Source organism: Paroedura picta, chromosome 9 (assembly GCF_049243985.1).
Source record: "Paroedura picta isolate Pp20150507F chromosome 9, Ppicta_v3.0, whole genome shotgun sequence".
Classification (NCBI taxonomy): domain Eukaryota; kingdom Metazoa; phylum Chordata; class Lepidosauria; order Squamata; family Gekkonidae; genus Paroedura; species Paroedura picta.
The window spans coordinates 33,239,263-33,262,386 of NC_135377.1; the positions used below are offsets into that span (position 1 = coordinate 33,239,263).

The window sequence follows — 23,124 nt, forward strand, 5'->3', positions numbered from 1 at the left end:
TGACATTTTTTTAAAACAAGACTGTAAGCATAACAATGGCCCAAGCTAGCCAGCTTTCAGAAATGGAGCAGGGTCAGTCCTGGCTCGTATTTGGATGGGAGACCACTAAGGAATACCAGTCATGATGCAGAGGCAGGCAATGGCAAAAACCACCTTTGAATGCATTTTGCTTTGGAAACCCTATGCGGTCACCATAAGTCATGAGAAGAGGTATTTCAATTTGTGTGTTTAAACTTTTGAACAAGGTATTTCAAACAAATGCAAGATGATAGAAGTGCTTGTTTCAGTTCATGAATCTAGATTGTATTCTATCTGCTAGAATCAAATCATGCTAAGTGACAACTTTTGGCTACTTTTGAACGTTGTTATGTGAAATGTCAGTTTATGTTGCAGTTAATTCTTTCTGGGGTACTTTAGCAAAATTCCTATAATGGGTGCAGTTCATAAGAGTAGCTCTCTACAGTGGTCAGAAGCATAACTTTTTTACATTCTTACACTTGCCCATAGTATTATTCTGATTGTATAATATAGCCATTATCTGCTGCTGGCAGGTTCTGATAGGAACCTGTAATACTTGTAAATTTTGGAATATGACCTTAGAAAGATGAAAAAAACCTCTTTGAACATTAAGAGCTAATTCAGTATATTCTGAGGCCACCCTTTCTCTACTTTTTTATCACTGAGAAATCCTTGAAACATTCTTCATGCTTCGATAAACCCCAGAAGTGGCATGATCGTGCAGAATATTTTTGGGAAGCATCACTTTCCACCCCCTCCAGACCCATCATTGGCCATGACCATATATGGCCATATCATCAGATAAATGTTTATATATGTTAATGAAATCCCACCCCATTTGGGAGCTGTCGAGAAACCTTGGTTGAGAAAGCCTGTCCGAGATATTACATTATTAATAGTGCTTCACAAGTTTAGATCACCATTAAAACAGCAGCCCTCATGGTTATACAACCTGGGCCATACCATGAATGTGTGGTAGAAGTGGAGATGAAATCTCTTAAATCTGCAGTAGTCTTTCTACCATATTTCAGCTAGTCTTGGGATTCATTTTTCTAGTATTTTAAAAACAGACAACAGATGTTCCTGTGATTTAAGTGGAGCTATTTATCTTCCCTTGTTACAAATCCCACCCCCTCCCCTGCTACTCCATCCCCCTTTAGATAAAAGACTTCAGAAGTCCCTATAAATTAAATGTTGCATCCTGTGCAGGTTCCTCCTTTAAATCAAAACCTTGACAGCTGCATTATCTTAATCTGACAGAGTAAAAAGAAATCACAGGAGGACATAACATGCAGCTCCACCCTGAGATTGCTTAAGGGAATGTTATCCTCTGACTTTTCTAAAAGAGCTGGTATTTACCATGGGGCTTTTATTGTTTCATCTTAGGATAGTTACATTCCTTGGCATAGACTAAGACATGATATGTGGACACTATAGTAATGTGCTCCTTGGAGACTGCAGTTTGTCCTCTAGAGGCAAAGGAGGGTGGTGCTTTGCTGTTTTCCTGAGTCCTGGCCCCTGCTGCCTGCGGTGAGTCATTAAGCTTGGGCTGGAGCCACAGCTCACAGCTGGACAATCCTACAGAGCTGACTTTAGAAGTAACTCATTGCCTTTGAGGGCAATGACAGTGGTGGTGGGGAGCTAATAAGGGATTTTAGTGAGTAAGTTTGAATAGCAGTTGAGGCTTTAGGCGAGAGAGAAACCTAGCAACTAAGGTTCAGATCCAGTGCTCTGCCTGTTCAATGATAGTGAATCCCATTTATTTACGTATAACCTAGCTTCCTCAGGGTAAGAAGGGAAGAGAGAGGTGAGAAAAGTAGAGAGGAGCCAGTATGGAACTGGCCCATTTAGGTTGAAAGCCCCACTCTGCCATGGAAGCTCGCTGGGTGACTTTGGGCCGGTTATACCCTCTCATCCCAACCTCCCTCACCAAGCTATTGTGAGGAGGAAAGGAAAACAATGTAAGCTGCTTTCCCTAGCTGGGAAAAGGCAAGCTCCCTATCACAAAAGCAGTGTGGGCATTGCTGGGTTGCAGTGAGGAAAGGAGCACAGTATTCCCTTTCTCCTTCTCCCTACGTCCCTCTGATCGACATAGATATTATTCCACATGGGTTTCGGGCCTCTGGGTTTCAATTCTCCAGGGATCAGAAGTGAAAAATGGAAGATCTGCTGACGGATTGCTGGTCTTAACCCTTCATTTTATGAAGCAAGGTATTGTGTGAACACAGTGAGAGTAGAGAAGCCAGGATACACATTAACTTTCTCAGTTATTTCAAGAAAGCACCTGTTAACTTATTCAATGACAAAAACAGTCATGAAGGTTTCAAAGGCCAACAAGTGTTTTTTTGGGGGGCGGGGTGGGGGTTTGCTATATAGAGTGTACCATATATATTTTTAAATTATATATTCTCTTCTCCCAGAATGGGAACTCAAAGCAGCTTAGAACATTTATCCCCATCCCTTTTCCCAACAATAACTGTTAGGTTAGGCTAAGAAAATATGATTGGCATAAAGTCCCTCTGTGACCTTCCATGACAGAATGTGGGTTCTGTGGGACACTTTCAGGTCCTGCGGGGCTCTGATTTTGTTAGGCAGGGACTAATTGTCTATTGCCAAAATTGGAGGGTGGGAGGCAGGAGGATGTCATCTTTTAGAAATATTACAGTTGGTCATGGAGCAGGGTAGTGACCTTTGGACTTGGTTCTGAGGCGGGAACTGGACATGACAGCATCCCCAAGTCTCCCATGGGGACTAATCAGCAAAATGGACCTGAGGATGTCATTAGGTCTAGTTTGAGCTTGTGCAGCTGGAAACCTGAAGCAAGATGTACATGCTCTGGCCAGGGAGGAATTGGCTACAACATTTTAAGTATTCTAGTTAGCAGCATCTGAATATGTCACTGAATTTGCTTTCTTCTCTGCATAGAGATGTAAGGCCTGAGTCAGCCCAAGAACAGCTGGTGGACAGAGAACAGGAAGCCCCTCCCATTTGTTGCTATATTTGTTATTTGTTTCCCCTCCCATATTGTTAGATATTGTGGGGCCCCACTAAGTAATGTTTAGAAATCAAGTCAATTGGAAGTTGCCCCTAAAATCCATAACAAACTGAACAAAAATGGACTTATCAGATGGAACCAGAAAGAGGCAAAGGCTTTCAAAGGCTTTGAAGTACTTAAATTTACGGTAATTGGTTGGGAAGAGATTATAAAACCTAAAATATGCCATGTGGATAATGATCCAGATCAAGGAAGCCATGAAAATTAAGGATAAGAAGAACAAAATCCAGGTTCAGGAAAAACAATAAGCAACTAGTGAAGTATTAAAAGAATTTGATCAACAGATTCAGAACACTAAGAAATAAGTATTTTTTTCAAAAATATCAGGAACAGGGAACTAGATAAGGGACTAATTGGGCCAGCGGGTTACAATGGAGTGAAAGGATTGCTTAAACCAGACAGGATAGCAGAGAAACAGAATCATAGAGGTGGACCGCTTTCTCACTGCAGGACCAGCCTAACTCAGTTCTTTGCATTCCCCTATGGACGCTTCGGAGAGATATGCACTCTGCCTATCCTATCTCATAGGGTTGTTCTGAGGATAAAAGGGAGGAGAGTAATAACTACTTCGGTCCCACTGGGATAGGAGAGAATTTGGTTTTCATACCCTCTCAAAGTGGCTTACAGTTGCTTTCCCTTCCTCTCCCCACAACAGACACCCTGTGAGTGAGGTGAGGCTGAGAGAGCCATGATATTACTGCTCAGTCAGAATAGCACTATCAGTGCTGTGACAAGTCCAACATCACCCAGCTGGCTACATATGGAGGAGCAGGAAATAAAGATTAGGATCCAGATTAGAAGCCTCTGCTCTTAACCACTACACTCTTTGGTACACTTCAGGGGTAGGGAAACCACCTCTCTTAATTTGTCTTGAAAACCCTGCAGGATCACCATAAACTGGCTGAGACCTGACAGCCAAAAACAACAAAGAGATATTTGGCACTGCTTTTTTCAAGCAAGCAGTACACTCATGGTAGGAAAAGGTCATTGATCATCAGTTGAAGAAACAGGTATGCTAGTAGGCAAATTTTCTTGACTTTGAAGAGCTGCCCAACAACACAAATGATTGACTCCCCTTTAGAATCTGTTATTTGTTACCTTGCAAATAACTCGAGCAACATTTTAAAATTTTTTATAAAGTGCACATGAGTGAAAAGCAACAAAGTATTGCCTAACAAAGTTAACTCATCCATCTGTAATGCAAATTCTGTTGTCCTTAATATGCTGTTCACATTTCAGCCATTTCATCTGAGCCTTTGCAGTGATTTGATGGTGAGGGGAATCATCTTCATTACATTGTGTGGTAACAGGCAACTCACTAGCTGCTGGAAGGAGTTCTTCAGTAATTCTATGTAGCTTTCCAGACTTGGGCAACAAGATGTTGTATGATACACACAACCCATCAGTGTCTTCTCAGGCTAGCCTGATCGTGCCAGATCTCAGAAGGTAAGCCCTGGTCCGTATTTGGCTGGGAGACCACCCAAGAATGCCAGAGGCAAGCCTGACTCATTTTGAACCCTCTTGTGAAACTCCTTCAACTACCCACATTTTTTTCTTCTGCCTCCTAATTTTTTCCTTTCTAAAAACAACTGAGAAATTTTAAATCCTTATATAATGTAGAAATATTAATATTGGGTGGGCTGTGACAATAACATATAGCTAAAAAGTGCCTTTTATAATGAACCAGTTGAGTATCTGAACACGGGAAAATATCACACCCAAGGTTTTACCAGCAAAAATTTGAAAACAAAGAGACAAAAACATAGTGTGATGAGAGTTCTCAAAGGATGATACCCTGGTCTTACTGGTAGCATGCAGAGGTTTGGTGCCATAGCCTGGTCAATCATAAACAATTAAACGAGGTTGAAGGAGCCTACCTCCAGTGCCCCTCAAGGTAATCCCACTATCCTGCAAGAGGTGGTACCCACTTTGAGAGCCACTGCATTAGAAGAATTGGTTTTTTATCCTTCTCACTACCTGGAGGAGTCTCACAGTGGCTTACAATCTCCTGCCTTTCCTCTCCCCACAACATACACCTTGTGAGACAGGTAAGGCTAACTGAATGTAAGAACAGCTCTAACAGGACTGTGACTAGCCCAAGGTCACCCATCTGGCTGCAAGTGGAGGAGCAGGGAATCAAACCCAGCTCTCCAGATTAGAGGCCACTGTTCTTAGTATCTTAGAAGCCAGTTTGGTGTAGTGGTTGTTCTCACTGTAGTCATACAAGGACCTCCAACACTAAACTACTGTATCCTAGGGATACAAACTGCTCTACAAACTTTTGATAATTAAAGGTGAACCCAAAAGGAAAACACAACTCAAGCCAGTAAACTTAACTGCTTTTATTTTGTATAGGGTGATACAGAACCAAATGTCAATGTCTTCGGAGGACAACCACTGACTTTAAAGCACCTTAGTGCACTTTGAAAGAAATCAGGTTGAAAGCAGTCCATAACATTAACTTTTATACTATAAAAGAAGCTTTCATTCTTAAAACATTTAAACATTAACATCTCTGATCACACCTCAGTTAAGTTTGAGCTTAATAAGACCCTTGATAAATATAAAAGTCTGTACTACAACTGGTGTTGTTCAAGCGATAAATACTCAGAAATGCCATCTTTCAGTTACAAGACCCTATGCTGTGCTCTATTTTGGAAAACTAATTATAGAAACAATGCAACAACATTCACCCACTTTCTGAGTGTTTTCTAAAAAACATTACTATTATTCAAAAGCCAGTGGCTGGGCCTATTTGCTCCCTAGAACAAATGCTACTGATAGCAGCAAGTGGGTCTGTAGCCTGGCATTAGCCAAGCGGCCCACATGAGACATTTCAAATGATAAGTACCTGGTGCAAAACTAGTGCTATCTTGAGGTTTGTTGGATAACTCAGCAGAACACTGTAGGTCAGGGATAGTTAACCTGTGGTCCTCGAGATGTTCATGGACTACAATTCCCACGAGCCCCTGCCAGCGTTTGCTGGCAGGGGCTCATGAGAATAATAGTCTATGAACATCTGGAGGACCACAGGTTGACTACCCCTGCTGTAGGTTACAGACAAGCCAAGCTATCTGCTCTAGTTTCTGACACCTGCCAATGTAGACAGTCTTCTGTATCTGCATTGCTTTTCTGTCTCTTGAGGTCATAATTACAGTGTTTAAGCTCAATGAACAAAGGTAGTTCAACTTTTATCTAATACAGTCGCACTAATATATGTTGCTACTGTTGCTACGTGAGATGTAGGAAGAAAATAGGCTTCAATGAAAGCTCTTGGGATAAGGCATGTTCTGTTGGATTGCCAGCTAATAAATAAAGTAAATACTGAATTTCCAGAGGCGTAGTAACATGAGGTTTTTGTTCTTGAATTACAGCACAAGACTGAATTCTAACATAAGAATAGTGTCAAAATGAGATGTTCAAACTGCGGAGTAGTACATAAAAGTCCCATTATGTTATTTCAGCTATTACACTGGAGCTAAAATAACTTTAAAAGCTGTTTAATTATCATTCTCTTCAAACAAGATGTTTAAAAGCTGTCAGTCATGCTTATAATATTCATATAGATAAAATTAGTGCTAATGACCTAATAACCATTTGGATAATTTTGTATTTAAAAGTCTTCTCTCTAGATATAAAAACCAGAGGCATATTTCAATGCAGGTCCCAAGAAGTTAAAAGCTGGAGTTGAGAAAAAGTCTCTTTCCAAAGCAATCTTTGTGTGCTAACATTTAATGGTTTTCAACCAGAGTCTTCATTTTTCCTGTGGTCTTCAGCATGTGCGGTCCAAACTGTTAGGGGAAGAGTAAGGAAGTTATTTATTGATGTCTAGATTTCCATGACTGCCGCTCCCAGGGAGCCAGCTCCAGGTGGTTTACAACAATATAAAACATTAAAGACAACTATAATGCAATTTAATTCAATTCTATTACAGTGCTAATGCCTATGCCTTCAGGTACTTCTCCCATTCCAGGGGAGGGCTCTTATAGCATGGGTCATCAACCCCCGGTCTGCGGCCCGGTACCGGGCCACCAGCAGCCACGCCTGCCTCCCCCGCACAGCGAGAAGGAAGGAAAGAGGCAGGTGCGGCCGCTGGCATGCAAACGTGCATGCACGCAGTTGCCACGCATGCGTGTTTGCGCCCCCTGGTGGCGAAAATGCGCATGCGGGCAACTGTGCGCATGCGCGTTAGCGCTACCTGGTGGTGAAAACACACACGTGCGGCAACAGCGTGTGCGCATTTGCACACAGCTGCCGCACGTGTGCGCGGCACCCGGGCCGTTGGTTCTCCCCTCACCCCCGGAGGCGGTCCCTGACTTCAGAAAGATTGGGGACCACTGTCTTATAGGAGGTGCCAAACTTGATGTTTATATCAGAAATGGCTTCACACACCCATGCCCTGTAGTTTATACCGTTATATGAACTCAAAATCTTTCTTGCTGTTGTCTCCTCCCCATTGCCTTTCCAGGTCAATTTTATCAAAACATAATCCACAATGGAAGGATTTTCCAAATCATACATTTGAAAATACTTGGGTCATGATGCCAAAAGTTTTTCTGCATGTATGACAAACACCATTCACCATTCACTGTCCTGCAAATTTACTTTTTTTGCTATTTTATTGACAAGCATTCAACCATGAGAATGGTTATTAGCGGGAACAAGTTGGAGCTTATGAGAAATGATTGAGAGAGCAGAAATCACCCCTTTATTTTAATGTTCTGTGCTTTAGACAATAAGTGTTCCCAGTCTAAGAACAGTTAGGGATTCCCAGTCAGCATTATAAATCACAACATAATATTTTTCTGCATTATCTAGAAAGTACTCAGCATATGCAGAAATCTTGGCTTTTTACTTGCTTGATGGTTAATTCTGTTCTACTGCCTACTGAGAGGTAATCAACAGCTATTTGTAATTAGGAAATGCAAACAATTTCGTTCCTCCCAAATGTAGTATAGCAGCCTACACTGCAGGCAACAGATTTTATCCAGGGGATATACCTGCCTTTCAGATCAGTTTAAGATCTACTAGCACTCTAGTTATAAATAATCCCATAGTACAATTTGAACTGATTGGCCCTCATTGCCCAAACACTCTCTTCCTATTGGCAACACAGCCCCAGGGAGGGCCAATCACGTAGGGAGTGAGATGACTGCATGCAATTTCAATTTTATATTGTTTAGTAATAGCGATATAGGCTTCTTCCTGTAATTATGTGATTAAAGCATGGCAACACACCAGCTTCCAGCTCTAAAAGGATGCACTAGAGAAGTACCAACACAGGTTACAGTAGGTCAAAGGAGGATGGGGGAAATTTTGGCTGCTAATCACTAGTGAATCATTAGCTAGACACAGCACTTACCAGTTTGCTTTCTGATACTGGGATTTGTTTTTCAGCGTCACTTTGGCTGTCACTTCGATATCGATATGCAAATTTCTTTTTAAGAGCTTCAGCTATCAATGCTGCAGGATCTGATGGGTCAACTGTTTTTCTTTTTGTATTTTCATCTGGTCTTCAAAAACAATAAAAACAGAACTGTATGCATATTTCAATGCCAGCAATAGGTTTGCTTATATCCTAGTCACTTTCCCATCTGCAGGTCCAAAGGACTGCGAGAAGTGGCTGCAAGTGCCATAGCCTTTTCCTAACACAGGGCCCTTTTGTCTAATACAGCATCAAATTGAAAGAAACTGAACTTCTCCACAAATACCCCCTTGGTCTTAAACAGCACTTCTTCCTCCAGTCATAGTAGTCTATTCCTAATGGGTAGGAAAGACTGCATGGGAAGCCAGTGGCAGCCTCTAATCTGGACAGCCAGGTTTGATTCCACACCCATGCAGCCAGCAATGGGCCAGTCACAGTGAGTTCTCTCATCCTTACCTACCTCATGGGGTGTCTGTTATAGGGTAAGAAAGGGTAGGTGATTCTAAGCCTCTTTGACTCCTTAGGGTAGTTAAGTGGGGTACAAAAAATACAGCTCTTCTTCTAATGCAGTGGTTCTCAAAGTGGTTGGTACCGCCCCTTGAAGGACAGTGGGATTACCTAGGGGGCACTGGAGGTGGCTCCTTCAGCCAAGTTGTTTAATTATTTATGACTGACTGGGCTATGGCACCATGCCTCTGCATACCACTAGCTCTCAGTGAAAAGCAGGCGTGTGGTGCTTTTCTTAGTGTGAAAACATGCAGCAGCTGCCAAGAAAGGGGCTCCTTGCTTCAGCCAGGACAACTGGTGTTCCCCTTGATCAGTGGTTCTCAACCTTGGGGTCGGGACCCCATTTGGGGTCGCCTGGCCCCTTCCCCGGGGTCACCAGGTTGCCCGCTGCCATGGTGGCGGGTGGCAGCATGTGATGGCGGCGGGCAGCGTGGAGGCGGGTGGTAGCAGCGGAGGCGGGCAGAGGCAGATGGAGCCATGGCAATGGCTGCCTCCATGACACCTTGATTGTTGTGTGCATGCATGGACACACGTTTCCAGCACCCCACTGGCTCTTTCTGCAGCTGCCCAGCCTGCCTGGAGGGTCGCACCGGTGCCTGCTGAGGAATGCACCAAAATGCTTTGCTCAGCTCTTTCAGAGCTGGCAGGAAAGCGACCCCCTCCCCCCACAGTTCCAAAGTCACCCCATCCCGCCCGATTCCGGCAAGCCCCACAAGCTCTATGGCAGGGCCACTATAGAATCCCCCTGCGGTTAAAAGAAGGGAGAAAAGACAGAAGTGGCAAGCCAAGGGAGCAAGACATGCACGCAAGTCTGGCCTGGAGCGGGACAGTGAGCAATGTGGATGTGGTGGCAGCAACGGTGACAGCCCCCTCCCCTGGGCAGGGCCCATGCCCCCTCCTCTCTCCTCCTGCAGGGGGTTGCCCATGGACACAGCTGGGGGGCCGGCAGAAGTGCCTCCGCAGTGCTAGCTGGCAGCTCCTCCGGCTGGATCCCCGTTGGTCTTTGGTGCCCAAGTTGGGGTCGTGGCAAAGAAAAGGTTGAGAACCACTGCCCTTGATCATGAGGGTGAATAGTTGTAATCACCACTGCCGTCACCTACAATAATGCAATTGTCACAGTTTGTTCTTGTTCCTGAAACCCTCCTACTCAGACAAGAGAAAAATCCATACATTCACCTTTTAACTGACCGCAGCTTTACGTTGTTCATATCTTTGAGGATTTCAAGCATGTTTGGTATTTCAGGCTTCTTTGGATGATTATCTACTGAATTCTGGCCGGAATGTACTCTCTTTCCTCTACGCTCCTTAATAAGCTCGATGGCTGAGATATTCTGTTGCAGTGATGCTGGCAGAGGTGGTGGTGGTGGTGGAGGTGGAGGTGGTGGTGCTGCTGGGAGGGGAGCTGATGCAACAGAACTTACTCCAGCTGTAACAACATTGTGCATTTCAATACAATATAAAAATCTTGCTTCAGCAAATATCAACTACCATTTCAAAAGCAAACTCTAGCACACTAACATATCTTGGAACAGACTGGACAATTAGGATCGCATCTTGTCCAGTTTCCGTCCTCTAGTGTTTCTACTCCGTACAAGAAATGTATGACTCCTGAAATACAAGTTCATGGCCTCATACAAGTATGCTGACACACCATGACGGTTAACTATTCCACTGATGAATATTCTGAATCCTACTATGTCTGGATTTGAAGCACTGTAGGAAAGCACTTCAGCTGCTCAAACAAAGCTGGAAACTGCCATCTGAGATGTGACAGTGATCTGCACACAAAGAGAGCACATTCTCCTCCAGCCTGTGACTTTAAAGTCCAAGGCCACTAGGGAACAAAGACAATTCTGGAAGTACGTCACTAGCCCTTGAAATCTCAGTCTCTCATTCAAGGCCTGATGGTACTGAACAAGCTAACAGCTTTGGATTATGTATTATATTAAAACAACTACAGTAAGAAAAGTGAAAATATTTCCACCATTAGTCAAATGAGGTTCTTCACATCCTATATAAATATTTCCAAATTGGACATAGACTGAATGAAAGTGCCTTGGAGTCTACAACTGCAGACAGTTTTTGAAAGTGGCAGCAGTCACAGAAGGCTAGCAGATTTCATGCCTAGCACTAAGGCTTTGCTAGGTGGGAAATAGCTCAAGCTTTTCTTTCCTTGTTGCCCTTCCAACACCCTTTACTACCATGTACAAATTGCTGTGGAGACAATGATTATTAACTCATGATAAATGAGACAAAGCTGCTAAATACATAGCAATCAGAGTGGTCTGCTTCATCCCAGGACAATCTTGTTAATTCAAGTTTCTAATAGGAATCCAGATGTCTGGGAATCCTTAATAAGATCTCAGGATGAAATTAAAATGAAGAAACAATGAGAGGTTGTGAATGTGTTACCTGTCAGAAGTGTGAAACTCTCATAAAGTTGTTTTCAGATATCAGAACAGTCATCTGATAAGATCCCACTCAACAAATGCATGTAATAAAATCAACACTAGCCAGATAACATTTATATTTCAAGATCACCTTGTGGCTGAGGTTTCTGCGAGTGTTTAAAATAAAGTAGTGCAGTGAATGAAACTGCAAGACAGGTCAAGATCTCTTTTTCAGGCTCCAAGAAATAGCTGACAGCATGCTAGTGTGGGGTAGTGGCTCCAGTATTAGACCAGGACCTGAGAGACCTCCAAGGTCAAATTCCTACTCAAGCCAACCACCTGAGTAGATAATTTGGGGGTCAGCTTTCTCAGCCGTATCTATCTGACATGGTTACTAAGGGGATAAAACTGGAGAAGAGATCTGTGTATGCCATCTTGAGCTCCTTGGAGGAAAGGCAGGAGGAAAAAAACCCTGATAGAAAAGTTAAATGTGCAACTCATTAAACGTGAATCTCATTCTCTTGAGAACAGCTAATTCTATGACTATACACAATTATGCCTCTTGGGTTTACACAACCAGGAGTCACCTTGAAAGAACAGGCTGAAAACAACTAGTGCAAAATGTTTAAAAAGATCAAATACCTGCTGTCAGATTCTGTTGTTCTTGCAAGCTTACAATTTTGGCTATTTGTGCTCTTAAATTGGCAAGTTCATTCTCTAATGCACTAATTTTCTGCATGGCTTCACTGTTTGTGGTAGTTGTAATTTTGGCTTCTATGTTCTCTTGTGATGGCTTTGGTAAAGGTACTAAAACACTTTGGGCTCTTCCTGGGCAGCCTTCATCTCTAGAAGATTGCTGTGATTTCAGCCAGACTTCTGATCTGCAATTAAGAAGCAATGTTGACAAATATAATGCCTATTAAAAAGCTTAAGGAAACAATGTTAAGAGTTAGTTTACTCTTAACTAAAGAAATAGTCTTTAGAAGAGTAACCACTCTGAGATTACTGATTTTAGAATGCAGGACTAAGCAAAGAAACAATGGGAAAATTCCAGTAAACTTTATTATCTTCCTCAAGTGTGGAACATGCATTTGCTTTGCACTGTTGTACCTGCTCCAAGCTTTTAGGATGTTTTCTGAAGATATTAAGAAGACACTGGATGGACCCTACTTTCCACATGGAAAGAACTAACAGGAAAGGATTTTGCCTTGTTCCCAGCAGCTCTCTATTTCACTCTTCTGTGTTTAGAGACCCTTTTAAAGAAAACTGCATGAAGTTGTGTGTTTGTGAAATAAAACTGTCCCTGTTCTGCAGCTCTAATGCAGCACCCTTGCTTCAGTCTTGCTATGCTGGTGCCAGAGCCCACCCGGGAGAGGAAGACTTAGATTCTATTTACCTATCCTTATTAGTCCCCCCTCTGCATCCACAAGGGAATGGGGGAACATTGATTGTATGACCTACCAGCACATCCCCTTATTCCCAACAGCATAAAACTGAGCTTGCTCTAACCCAGAAGTGATCTTTTGGACTTCAGTCTGCTTACAGAGTCCTGGCTCACAAACCATTATTTAAACATCGTGAACACCTGTCCTTGCATAGTTCATTGCTTGTCCTTCCAGTATCCTGAGTGCTGAAATTATCAACTCATCTGCCACACAACTATTTCTTTTCCCTATTATCAGCAACAATACTCTCCAGATGTCTGTGACCAGGTTACCTAGCTCATTTCAAAGGTTTACTTTGTCTTAAATAAGCATGGGAAAAGAGCATTAAGAACATACCTGAGCCTTGTATAGACTTCACCTTCTTCTTCAGCAATCCATCCGACATCTGCAAGGGAGACTACTCCATCTTCTCTGAACTGTTTAGAATTACTGCTTTCTGGAGTCTCAGAAGTAAGCTAGAAGGTATACAATATTATGTATTAGTTACTTGGATTCTTCTAAGGCAGCATTAAAATGACATTTAGGTTATATAAAACATTTCTATGCCAGCTTTCCACCCAACTCTAGGCCCCCAAAGCAGCAAACATGAAAATATATCAAACATTAATACAGTGTTTTAAAGTTTTAAAAATGTAACAATTATTTAAAACCATTACATAAAATATATAGAAACTAATAGAGAAGGGCTAACAACAGCTAGTGAGGGAGCACCATGCAAATCCAAAAAGTGAAAGATAACCTCAAATGGAGGCAGATCGATCTCCCTGGCAAGAGAATTCCAAAACTCTGGTGCGATGACAGAGAAGGCCATCTCTTGGACTGCCATCTGTCTAGTGGGGGCACCTGAAGCAGGATCTCTAAAGGTAGGTTCAACATGGGAATGAGTACGTAGGCCGCAAGCCATAGAGGGCTTTAAAGGTCAATACCGGCATCTGGTATTAGGTGTGGAAGTAAATTGGGAGCCAGTGTAGATGTTCATATGGTCTTACTTCACTCAGACCATATGGTCTTACTTCACTCAGACGAGACAAAATATAAAACACACAGATTCCATTACAAAACAGACAAGAGTTATAAGTTCAAGTCAGTGCGAGATCCAGTCTGAATGAGGCCTCAATGGACAGCTTGTGTGGACTAATACAGGATAGTACCAGTACAGTTTACATACAAAAATAAAAAATATACAATGAACTTTGTTGTGCAGTATGGTATTTCTGGATGTTTGACATCTACACAAACTTCCCATTCGTCTTCACAATATGTCAACAGAGAAGTTGCTTTGGTTAATAACACTATTTACTACAATGCATCAATAACTTCATTTGTTCTCTTGCCAACTACCCAATATTTATTTTAGTATTTCTGAAGAACAGAAATCTTTTCAAGTAACAGAAGGTTAAGATTAAAGATTTGACAGTCTGGGAAATAAAACCCTGTTCAGTCTTCTCACAAAGCAATAATGTTTACAGGAAACAGCAATGTACAAGGTCTCTCAGCCATCTAACTTAAAGCCAGGTAACAAATACCAGTTAGTAGTGGCTTGTATGAAATAGTATCATGTGAGAAACAGGAACAAAGGTACATAACCTACATTTAGAAATGTGAATTAGGCAGCCAGCAGGCATGTGCAGTTACTATTTTCCAGACCTGCCTACATAGCAAGGAAAGCATCATAACAGATGCCTTAAGGGTAAAAGGCTGTTGCAAGTCATGCACAGAGCCTGCTGCAAACAAATGAGATGTTATCTTGAACTAAAAACTGGGATAGAAAACCACAGGTCTTCTGTTGACATTCAAGTGAAGATTTGCATCCCACACTGTATGTGGTTTGAGTTATGTCAACAGAGGGAAGGGCCACTGTGTCGAGTCACTGGTCACTGCTGGATGACTCCAATGTGATTCTGAAGAAATGGATGGTACTTCATGATACAGCTTTTTATTGTATGTCAAAGGCTCAATTCGGACATACATCAAACCCTGGTGAGCTCTAATCATGCTTCATAAATGCTTCAATGTTTGCACAAGTGCTCCAGTCTCTTGGGAAGAGCAATAGCTATAACTAACGTCAATTCACACATTATGCCAAATCAGAGCTGAATTTTTTTTACTGTAGAACAGTTAGAGTTCAGTGGCACCTTTAGGACTAACAGAATTTTATTCAGGGTATAAGCTTCCTGAAGAAGTGTTTTGCATTCACAAGCTTATACATTGAATAAACTTTGCTGAACTTAAAGGTGCCACTGCTGCTTCAGAGCAACATGGCTGTCCACATGAATCTTCCTTTACTGTTAATTTGGCATAATGACTTAATTGAGCCTAAACAAAATCCTCCAGGAAAAGCAGAATGTGATGATTTACCTCTGAAATGGCTTGAGGGGAAAGCATCAGATGACTGAGAAGAAAAAGACAAGTTCACTCATTTTGTTACCTCCAAATGGTATGTGTTCTGGCATATCTACACAAGCTATTTAGATATCCCCTTTTCCCTGATGGGTAGCTAAGAAAGTGACCTGGCTTTTGACTTGCCACTGTGCTTGATCCAAGCACCGGAATCAGAGGCACCTACACCTGAACCAATCTGATTTTTATTCAGTGCTTAAATACCACAAAAACCATACTACAGTTGCGATAATAGGCATAACTACTTAACAGTAAGTCCTATTGAACTGCACAAAGACTTATGATCACATAAACATACTCAGGATTGGGTTTGGGAGGATTCTCTTTCCCATCATGGTGGACAAATACTGACAGCAACTAACATTCTTTTACTTACATCTTCTTACTACATAATTCAGCAAGAATGTGGAGTTAATTTCATTTGTTATTCTCAATAGTTGTTAGATCTAATTATAAGCATGCATGAATAGTTTGAACAAGATTCAAAGAAAAGGAACAAATCTGACTTACAGTAGGTTCAGTGCACGATCCTGTGATAGGAGAGATAAAGCTAGCAAGAAAGAAAGGGAAAGACAGAAAATGCTATAGAAACATTTCAATTCAGTGACAATCTAGAACTCATGCACGTCCAAGTCTGTTTGAAAATGTGCTCCAGTATGGTATGCCATTGTCCTGTTCAGCACCATCACTGAAGAGTTTAGGGCAGGAGGAATGGAGAAGCTTCTGTCTGGGAACTACACTGCCCATTTAAGATTATCAAGACAACAACACAAGAATACACAGGCCCTTTCCACCTTTAATGGAAATAGCTGCAGAGCCCTGCCAATGATCAGACATCCACACATCACGACTCAACAGCTAGACAGTATTTGTGCCCACTGCCAAGCATTTCTCCTCTTAAGAATCTTTTGTGCATGTCAGAGTGGATGGTTCTCTCTGTAGCTCTGGCCTCTGAACAGGCTGAGGTGACGATGCCACAGAGATAATTACACCCTACTCCTCCTCTGCCAAAGGTCTTGAATCTCCTGAGTTCCTCCAAAGCAAAAAAAAAAAAAAAGTTTTGCTTATTCAAAACCTTAGCTGCATGACTCAATGCAAAGTAAGAGACCATATCCAAGGTTCTTTTATTAAAAGTTCGATATGTGCATCTTCTGTGGAGCACCCTTGACTCATGAGAGGGCCAGGGACATCTATTCTTAAATGTGGATTTATGAATGAGGAAACCCAATGTGAAAATGGAAGAGATGGAAGCCTTATTTCTAACTTCATGTATTTCTCCTTCCCTCTTGTCCAGTCAAAAATATCCATGCCTCAAAGACAAAACCCTTTGAATCAGGAAGAGGAGAACCAACAGGTAGAGGGAAGATGCCCACCTTAGAAATAGAGTAGAAGGACATACAACAAATTTAATAACTGCTCACATTGTGTTCAGATTGTTCTCTGTAAATCGAGTTTAGAATTATGAGTTTTTGAAGACATTTTCCCCCTCAAAAATTGTTACATCCCACAAGATTTCAGTAAAGGGCTACTGTCATATACACACAATAGAAAAGTAGGATTCATGACTAATGCAGTCTTCTCTGAAAGATTTCCTCCCTCGCACTTTCAGATTTGAAGAGTTTTATTGTATAGACCGTCAAACATTTACTTTGCATTATGATGAAGTTCTATTTAAAATCTGTGGGACTGCTGTCAGAAATGATGCTCAAAAGTATATGCAAAAACAAAGGTGTATGTGTGTGGGAGGAGAATACTGTCCTCCGAGATTTGCCTCCCAACTTTTCAAGTAGTGTCTTCATTTGGATCAACCTTGGACCCTCATTTAAATTGTAAAAACAAAAAAAACCAACCCAAATGTTATTAAAGATTCTACATCACTTTCTATTTGTCCACACAAGTAAAAATATACAAGCTTTAGCTTAATATGGAACATAAGAGTTGTATAAAATAGCAAATATTTACATTTAAATTATTCCTAACACAGATTTGAAGCACTTTTAAGGTTATATAGTCCAGCAAATACTGTTTTTAAGTATCTCCTTCGAGAACACAGTATTTGTGTTACATATCCATAATGAGGGGTGGTTTTTTTCTTTTTTTTTTGCCAATACCTCTCAAACCAATAGTACTTCCTTTTTCTAAATTTTTCGAGCAGTAATACAAATAGAAATATGAGTATACAGTGTAAGAACTATGGAACTGTAAAACATAAAAAATCAGGAAAACCTCTAATTGCCCCATAGTCCACATGTCAAAGCCTAGAAACTGCCACATAAGACTTTGGGCACAGATGAAGGAGGCCTTGTTTCAAAAACAATTTCCTAAGTGCAGAGTTTCTTGTGTTTTAAGAGACAGTCAGCCACAGCAACATTCCTCTTAGAAGTTAACATAAAAATTTCTGACCTTTGTTTCGGTAGAAAGAGAAGAACAAGTATTGCCCAAAGCACAGATAGTCAAGTGATACTAAGCATTCTATCTAGATGCATTTCAGTTGGGTTTCAGGCCCGTGTTAGAAGCAGAAGCTGCACTGGTTGCCCTGAGACATGCCCTTTCACCAGGAAGCTGACAGAGAGGCACTGAGTTTCATCAGCTAGGATATATTAAAATATTGTTCTGCTAAAATAGATACTGGGGATACTTTGCTCCTTTGGTTTTCTCAGTCTAGCAAATAGTGGTGTGCATTCAGATCTAGCTGATTCAAAAATATACCCCCACAGATATATTGAGGGTAGATTCATAAAGCAGCAGAGAGGTGGGAGTTTATTATTCCTACCTCTCAGCTGTTTGTCAGGCTCTCTACTGCAGTCCCTTTAAAAAGAGACTTCAAAAGCCAGTCCAAGAACCAGCTAAGCCAGCGGGAAATGGAGTGCTCCTCACTTGGTCAGCTTTGGGCTGTCTTCTCATGCAGCCTCATATAAAAGAGGCCGCAGGGGAAACCAGCCCAAATTTCAGCTGAGCTGGAAGGAACTGGAGCATTCCCTCTTTTAAATGAAACTGCATAAGAAGCCAGTTCAAAGCTCTGCTGAGCCCCCTGGAAACAGCTGTTTTTTGGGCTGTGTTCTACGGTTCCTTTAACCCTTTCCCTAATGTTTAAAGCAAATGCAATAGAAAGCCTGCAAAAACAGCTAATGGAGGAGCAATCTGCAGGTTTTGTACCTTTGCCACTACTCCCCCCCCCATTTTTTTCTTTTTGGGTCTGTTGGCTCCCCCAAATTTGGGATTTCTGAAAAAAAAAACATCATTTTTAAATACAATAATGGTATTGGGATCTGAGATGGTATGTAAATTCCAAAATATTTCAGTTCCAATACATCCAAACTGAAAAATACCAGTTAAAACCACCTGCAACCAGCTCTTTACTGCCAGTCATATCTAGTTAAAATTGTTCCATATTAATTATCTTTTTCTGTCTCTTCGGTATTTAAAGTACTGTTTCTGTTGCTGATGTTACTTTAGTAGTTTTGTTTAGTTTTTAACTTTGATTTTAAGATGGCTGCATATGGAATCACTATTATTGGTTATTTTACTGTATTGTGAACTGCCTTCTGCGCACTGCTGATGAGAAGAGGTATACTGATAAATGTCTAAAATAAATAACCAAATCTCTTAAAAACAAATAACATGTCAAATGATTCCATATTGAATGAATGAGCTCCTATGCACTTGGTGGTCAAATGTTTAAATTTTCAAGTATTTACTGAGAATGTTATTTAGGAACCTTATGAAAATATAGAACAATTTAAAGAAACAACAGATTTAAAAGCATCTTGCAAGAATGTTAAGGGGATGCAAATATGTCTTTTTGGATAGCAAGCAACTCACAAAAACAGATAGTCTAGATTGCTGAAATGTCACAACAGTGCTGTAAGCAAGGAAGTAATTATGGCAGCTAAGAGTTTAGTAGCTGGTATAGGTTTCAACATCATGGATGCTAAACCTATAAACCCAAGTGACTCATCACAGTTTGGCTCAGATCAAAATAAAGATTATAAAGCAAGAAAATTTTTACCTGAAACTGAACTCTTGGGCACTGTATCACAGAGAGATTGGTGCCAATTTTCCTTACAATACTTCTAGAGGGACCATAAGGTTTATTTGACCACAGCAACTGGGGAGAAAAAAAAAGAGAGGATTTATAATGGTAAGATACAACCCCTTCAATATTATAAAATTCGCTTCTTGAGGTTTTATAGTGCAGCTATGTAAAGCCTTTGTGTCCTTTTTTGACAAGTATAAGAAGGAACATATTAGAATTCATAGTACAGACAGAAAATCAAAGCTTAACATGCTGTGTGACAATACATCCTCCCAATCAGAACCACATTATCAGGCTCAATACTGAAACCATTAACCAGGCCTAAGTTCCACACATTTTATGGTATTTAAGTGCTGAACATTAAGTTTCAACCCTGTTTATTTCACTAGGATTGAGGCATAATGGTTAGAACCAGACATTTTTTTTCAGTGAATTTCACTGCTACGTCTCCAACCACTTACGGCTTTGGTACACGTGGATCGTGGATTCTCAACATGGCTTTTTTGGTGGTTCAGGAAACCTCTTCCCGTTTCGCTAGTACAAAAGCTGGTTGGATTCCACCCAGTGTTTGCCGACCATTACTTCCTATGCAAGTTGATAACACTTTCAACTTTGGCAACAAAACATCATTGTAACTAAAATACTTACAGATTCCATATTCAGCCCAACTTGTTCACACATCATTCTAATCAGGCATTTAATCCAGTAGATCATCTGGAATAATGAGATGCCTTCACAAGCTTGTAATCCACCTGTCTCAGTATGCCAAGTTGCAGGTGTTCCATAGTATCTCTAGGGGGAAAAGTGTAAACAATGTATATGGACATAAAAACTCCAACAAGGAATTGCCTTTAAGTTAAGCACACACAACGAACAGCACCTATGACTTCAGAACCTTCACTGCAACCAGTAGTTCTTGACTGTAAATTCATCTTTAGTTCATTATAAACCTGTCAGATGATTTTTAACTTCAAAGCAGTATCACTTTTTCAAAGGAGAGAATTTTAAAAAAATTAAAGAGTACAAGTATACCAAACAGGAACACAGCTTAAAAATGTATTGTGCATGTTCAGTCTTCAAAAGTTCAGATTCGCATAGTATTTGACAATTTTGCTTTCACGAGACCAGTGTTCCACACAATTACATACTGTCAAGACACAGTGATAAAGGATGCAAGATGACCAGGCACTGATATTACTAACACCAAGGTCTCCAACAGATTGCTAGTTACCACTGGTAGCATGCTGGTTGCTACAGAATAGCTCATGAATCTCCTAAGAGGCCCAGAAACACATACTGAAGACAAATACTTCTTTAAAAAGTGTTTCCTTCTGTAGTGGAGAGATTAATTTCTAGCACTCTAGAAGACACTTTGGAGAACTTTAGCAAGAACTGATTTAATTAGCACTGCGTCATTACTTAAAGTTCAATAATATACAATTCCTAAGTAAAAACATTTTCAAGTGGAATCTTGGCACAGGTGATGTCCATTCCACTGCCTTTAGGACTTCTCCTTAATGGTATTTCTGGGTGCTGGTGGGACTGTTTTGTCAGTTCAGGACAATGATAAGCATTTCTAGGCTCCCATGTATTTGAAACCAAGATCATTTTTGGATAAAAGTTTCCACAAGAGATATCTGCCTCTTTTCAGAAGCAAGCTCTTTGTTGGCTAGGCAAAGAAGACTATGCCCTCTCATTCCCAAGCTAGCCTGATGCAGTGGTTAGGAGGAGTGCAGGTTCATTTTTCTGACAATCCCTGTTTATTTTTCTGGAAGTCTTTACTGAGACATTTATAGCTTTTCTTAGGAAAAGAATCAAACATTAAAATTTAGATGCCTAACCATTCAGTTTTACAGAATTATCCTTCTTTATCTGCCAAAATCAGATACAGGCAGGAAAAGACACCAACTTAAAAGCCTTCACAAAGGTAAATAACATGCAGACCATGTAGACGGGGTGGCCAAACTGTGGCTCTCCAAATGTCCATTTACTACAATTACCATGAACCCCCGTCAATATTATACTAATTGTAGTCCATGGACTGTTACAGAGGCACAGTTTGGCCACCCCTGCTATAGGCCTTTCCAAGCTATGACCCGGACAACAGTCGAAAAACAGTGCCAGCTGTCCCGTTTCCTCCCCGAGCTCTGGGGTTTCACACCCTTTATTACATAGAGATAGATATGCTGAAGCCCACACGCTCCCAAGAAATAACGGAGCTAGACGGGCGGGAGATGCCGCCAAGCCCCTCGCTGCCTCTCCTTGCCCGGAGACATTATGCTGCCGGGTCACGCAGGGCCCTCAGCCGCCACGCCAGCGCCTGTGTGCCCGAGGCGGGGAAGCCAACGGCCCCTTCCCCGGCTGCAGACACGCCCCAAGCCCTCCCGGGAGGCTTCGCCGTAGGAAGCCCGTGAGAGAAAAAGAGGCCGCCCAGACTCACCCCTTCGCCCCGCCGGGACCGCGCTCTTGTCAATGGCGGCGGCGGCAGCCGGCAACTCCGAGCCACTCACCTCGTTCCCTCGCTCATCGCCCCTTGGCGTCCCACTGCCTGAACAACCAATCCCTAAGCGGCTCCGGGTACAACCTGGGCCAATCCGCGCCCGCCTTCCGGGAGGCGGGATTAGCCTCTCACTTGGGGACGGGAAGTAAGCGGCCCATAGAGTTGACAAATGAACCGGTTCAGCCCTTTTGGGGAATGGTGGGGTAAAAGCCTATTCCCCATCTCCCAATTCTGCAGCTAAAATTCAGAAAGTAATGTAATACGTTGTATTAATACCACTAACAAATTACACAAAACAACATGCAAGTCTTCAAATTCTCCACCTCTTGATCCGGATATAAGTTTAAAACAGAAGAAACGGGTGGTGGTGGTGGGGAGTTTGAAGTCGTTATCTCATAAGCATCCCATAAGACACGCTGAATCGATTTAAAACAGCGCTGGTGCCAAGTCGGAGGAAGCATTCGATCAGCTGTTTTAAATCGATTCAGCAGGTCTCATGGGATGCTTATAAGAATCAGATTAAGACCTTTATCGGCATACAAGCCTTTGAATTTTCAAGGGGACGCGTCTGTTTTTGTTTCTCCCTCCTAGAATATCCGTGGTACCATTTGGCACCAGTCTTTTGGGGCACGTGTATTCCATTTGCTGAGAGTTAAGATGGAACTGTGATGGTTCTACCAACGTTCTGCTGCGCACAAGTAAACCAATCAGATTACAGAGACTGCAGAATTCCTGCCAGAATCGTTGGATCAGTGGATGTGCCTGAGTTGCGTCGCCAACTTCTCGGTGGTGGCTGGAAATTTCCCACGACTACAACTGGTCTCCAGCCAATAGAGAAAATGGCCACTTGGGAAGGTGGATTCGATGTCATTATACCCCGCTGAAGTTAATTCCTTCCCCAAATTTTTCTCAGGTTCCGCCCCCCAAATCTCCAGGTATTTCCCAATTCAGAACTTGCAACCCTAGTGAATGGGTCCTTACAACTCTCTACTCGCTCCCGCCCTCAAATGTTTCCTTATAGAACAAAGTTTTCAGATCAACAAAGTTTGATTCTGGGTACAAACTTTGGTGTGCATGCACACGTCTTCCAATACAAACATTGCTCTGCTGCTTCGGACCAGCACGGCTTCCCTCAGGAATCCAACTTTTCCAACATCTGTGATCAAGTGGGCGTCTGTGTTGGCCTCGGACAATGACGACAAGCCTCCTCGCGCAATATTCCACCCTAATAATACCGGAACCTGCTAGATGTCCCTGGGATTTGTAGTTCTTTAAGCCCTGTGACCCACAATGCTTCTGCTCGCGAGATCACAAGGCTCGGCCAATGAGGGGGCAGCGCAACAAGGCG

The 23,124-nt window shown here is 41.9% G+C and overlaps 1 protein-coding gene across 7 annotated transcripts; it reads right to left on the reverse strand.

Annotated features, from left to right (window-relative positions):
* Nucleotides 1–5,400: 5,400 nt before the first annotated feature.
* On the reverse strand, nucleotides 5,401–23,039 carry MTFR1 (mitochondrial fission regulator 1). 7 transcript variants are annotated; one of them, XR_013234113.1, is made up of 8 exons: nucleotides 22,841–22,861; nucleotides 19,925–20,068; nucleotides 19,250–19,348; nucleotides 13,177–13,295; nucleotides 12,038–12,276; nucleotides 10,182–10,431; nucleotides 8,436–8,581; nucleotides 5,401–6,864 (listed from the first exon to the last, which is right to left on the reverse strand). XR_013234113.1 is itself a non-coding variant. In XM_077352283.1 (8 exons), the coding sequence occupies exons 2-8, from the start codon at nucleotides 19,988–19,990 to the stop codon at nucleotides 6,805–6,807; spliced, it is 984 nt and encodes a 327-aa protein (XP_077208398.1). In that variant the 5' UTR covers nucleotides 19,991–20,068; nucleotides 22,875–23,039; the 3' UTR covers nucleotides 5,401–6,804. The 7 variants fall into 7 exon arrangements, 6 of the variants coding, with proteins under 6 accessions (XP_077208398.1, XP_077208395.1, XP_077208399.1 ...); XM_077352283.1 differs by lacking the exon at nucleotides 22,841–22,861 and adding an exon at nucleotides 22,875–23,039 and having other exon boundaries at nucleotides 8,436–8,586; XM_077352280.1 differs by having other exon boundaries at nucleotides 8,436–8,586; nucleotides 22,841–22,859.
* Nucleotides 23,040–23,124: the final 85 nt, after the last annotated feature.

Bases quoted from the DNA above. Each gene is read 5' to 3' on its own strand.
- MTFR1 (XM_077352280.1), bottom strand. The intron at 19,349-19,924 runs GTAAGTATTTTA...TTTTCTCCCCAG, and splicing joins TTGGGCTGAATATGGAATCT to TTGCTGTGGTCAAATAAACC. The intron at 10,432-12,037 runs GTATTTGATCTT...ATGTTGTTACAG, and splicing joins ACAACAGAATCTGACAGCAG to CTGGAGTAAGTTCTGTTGCA.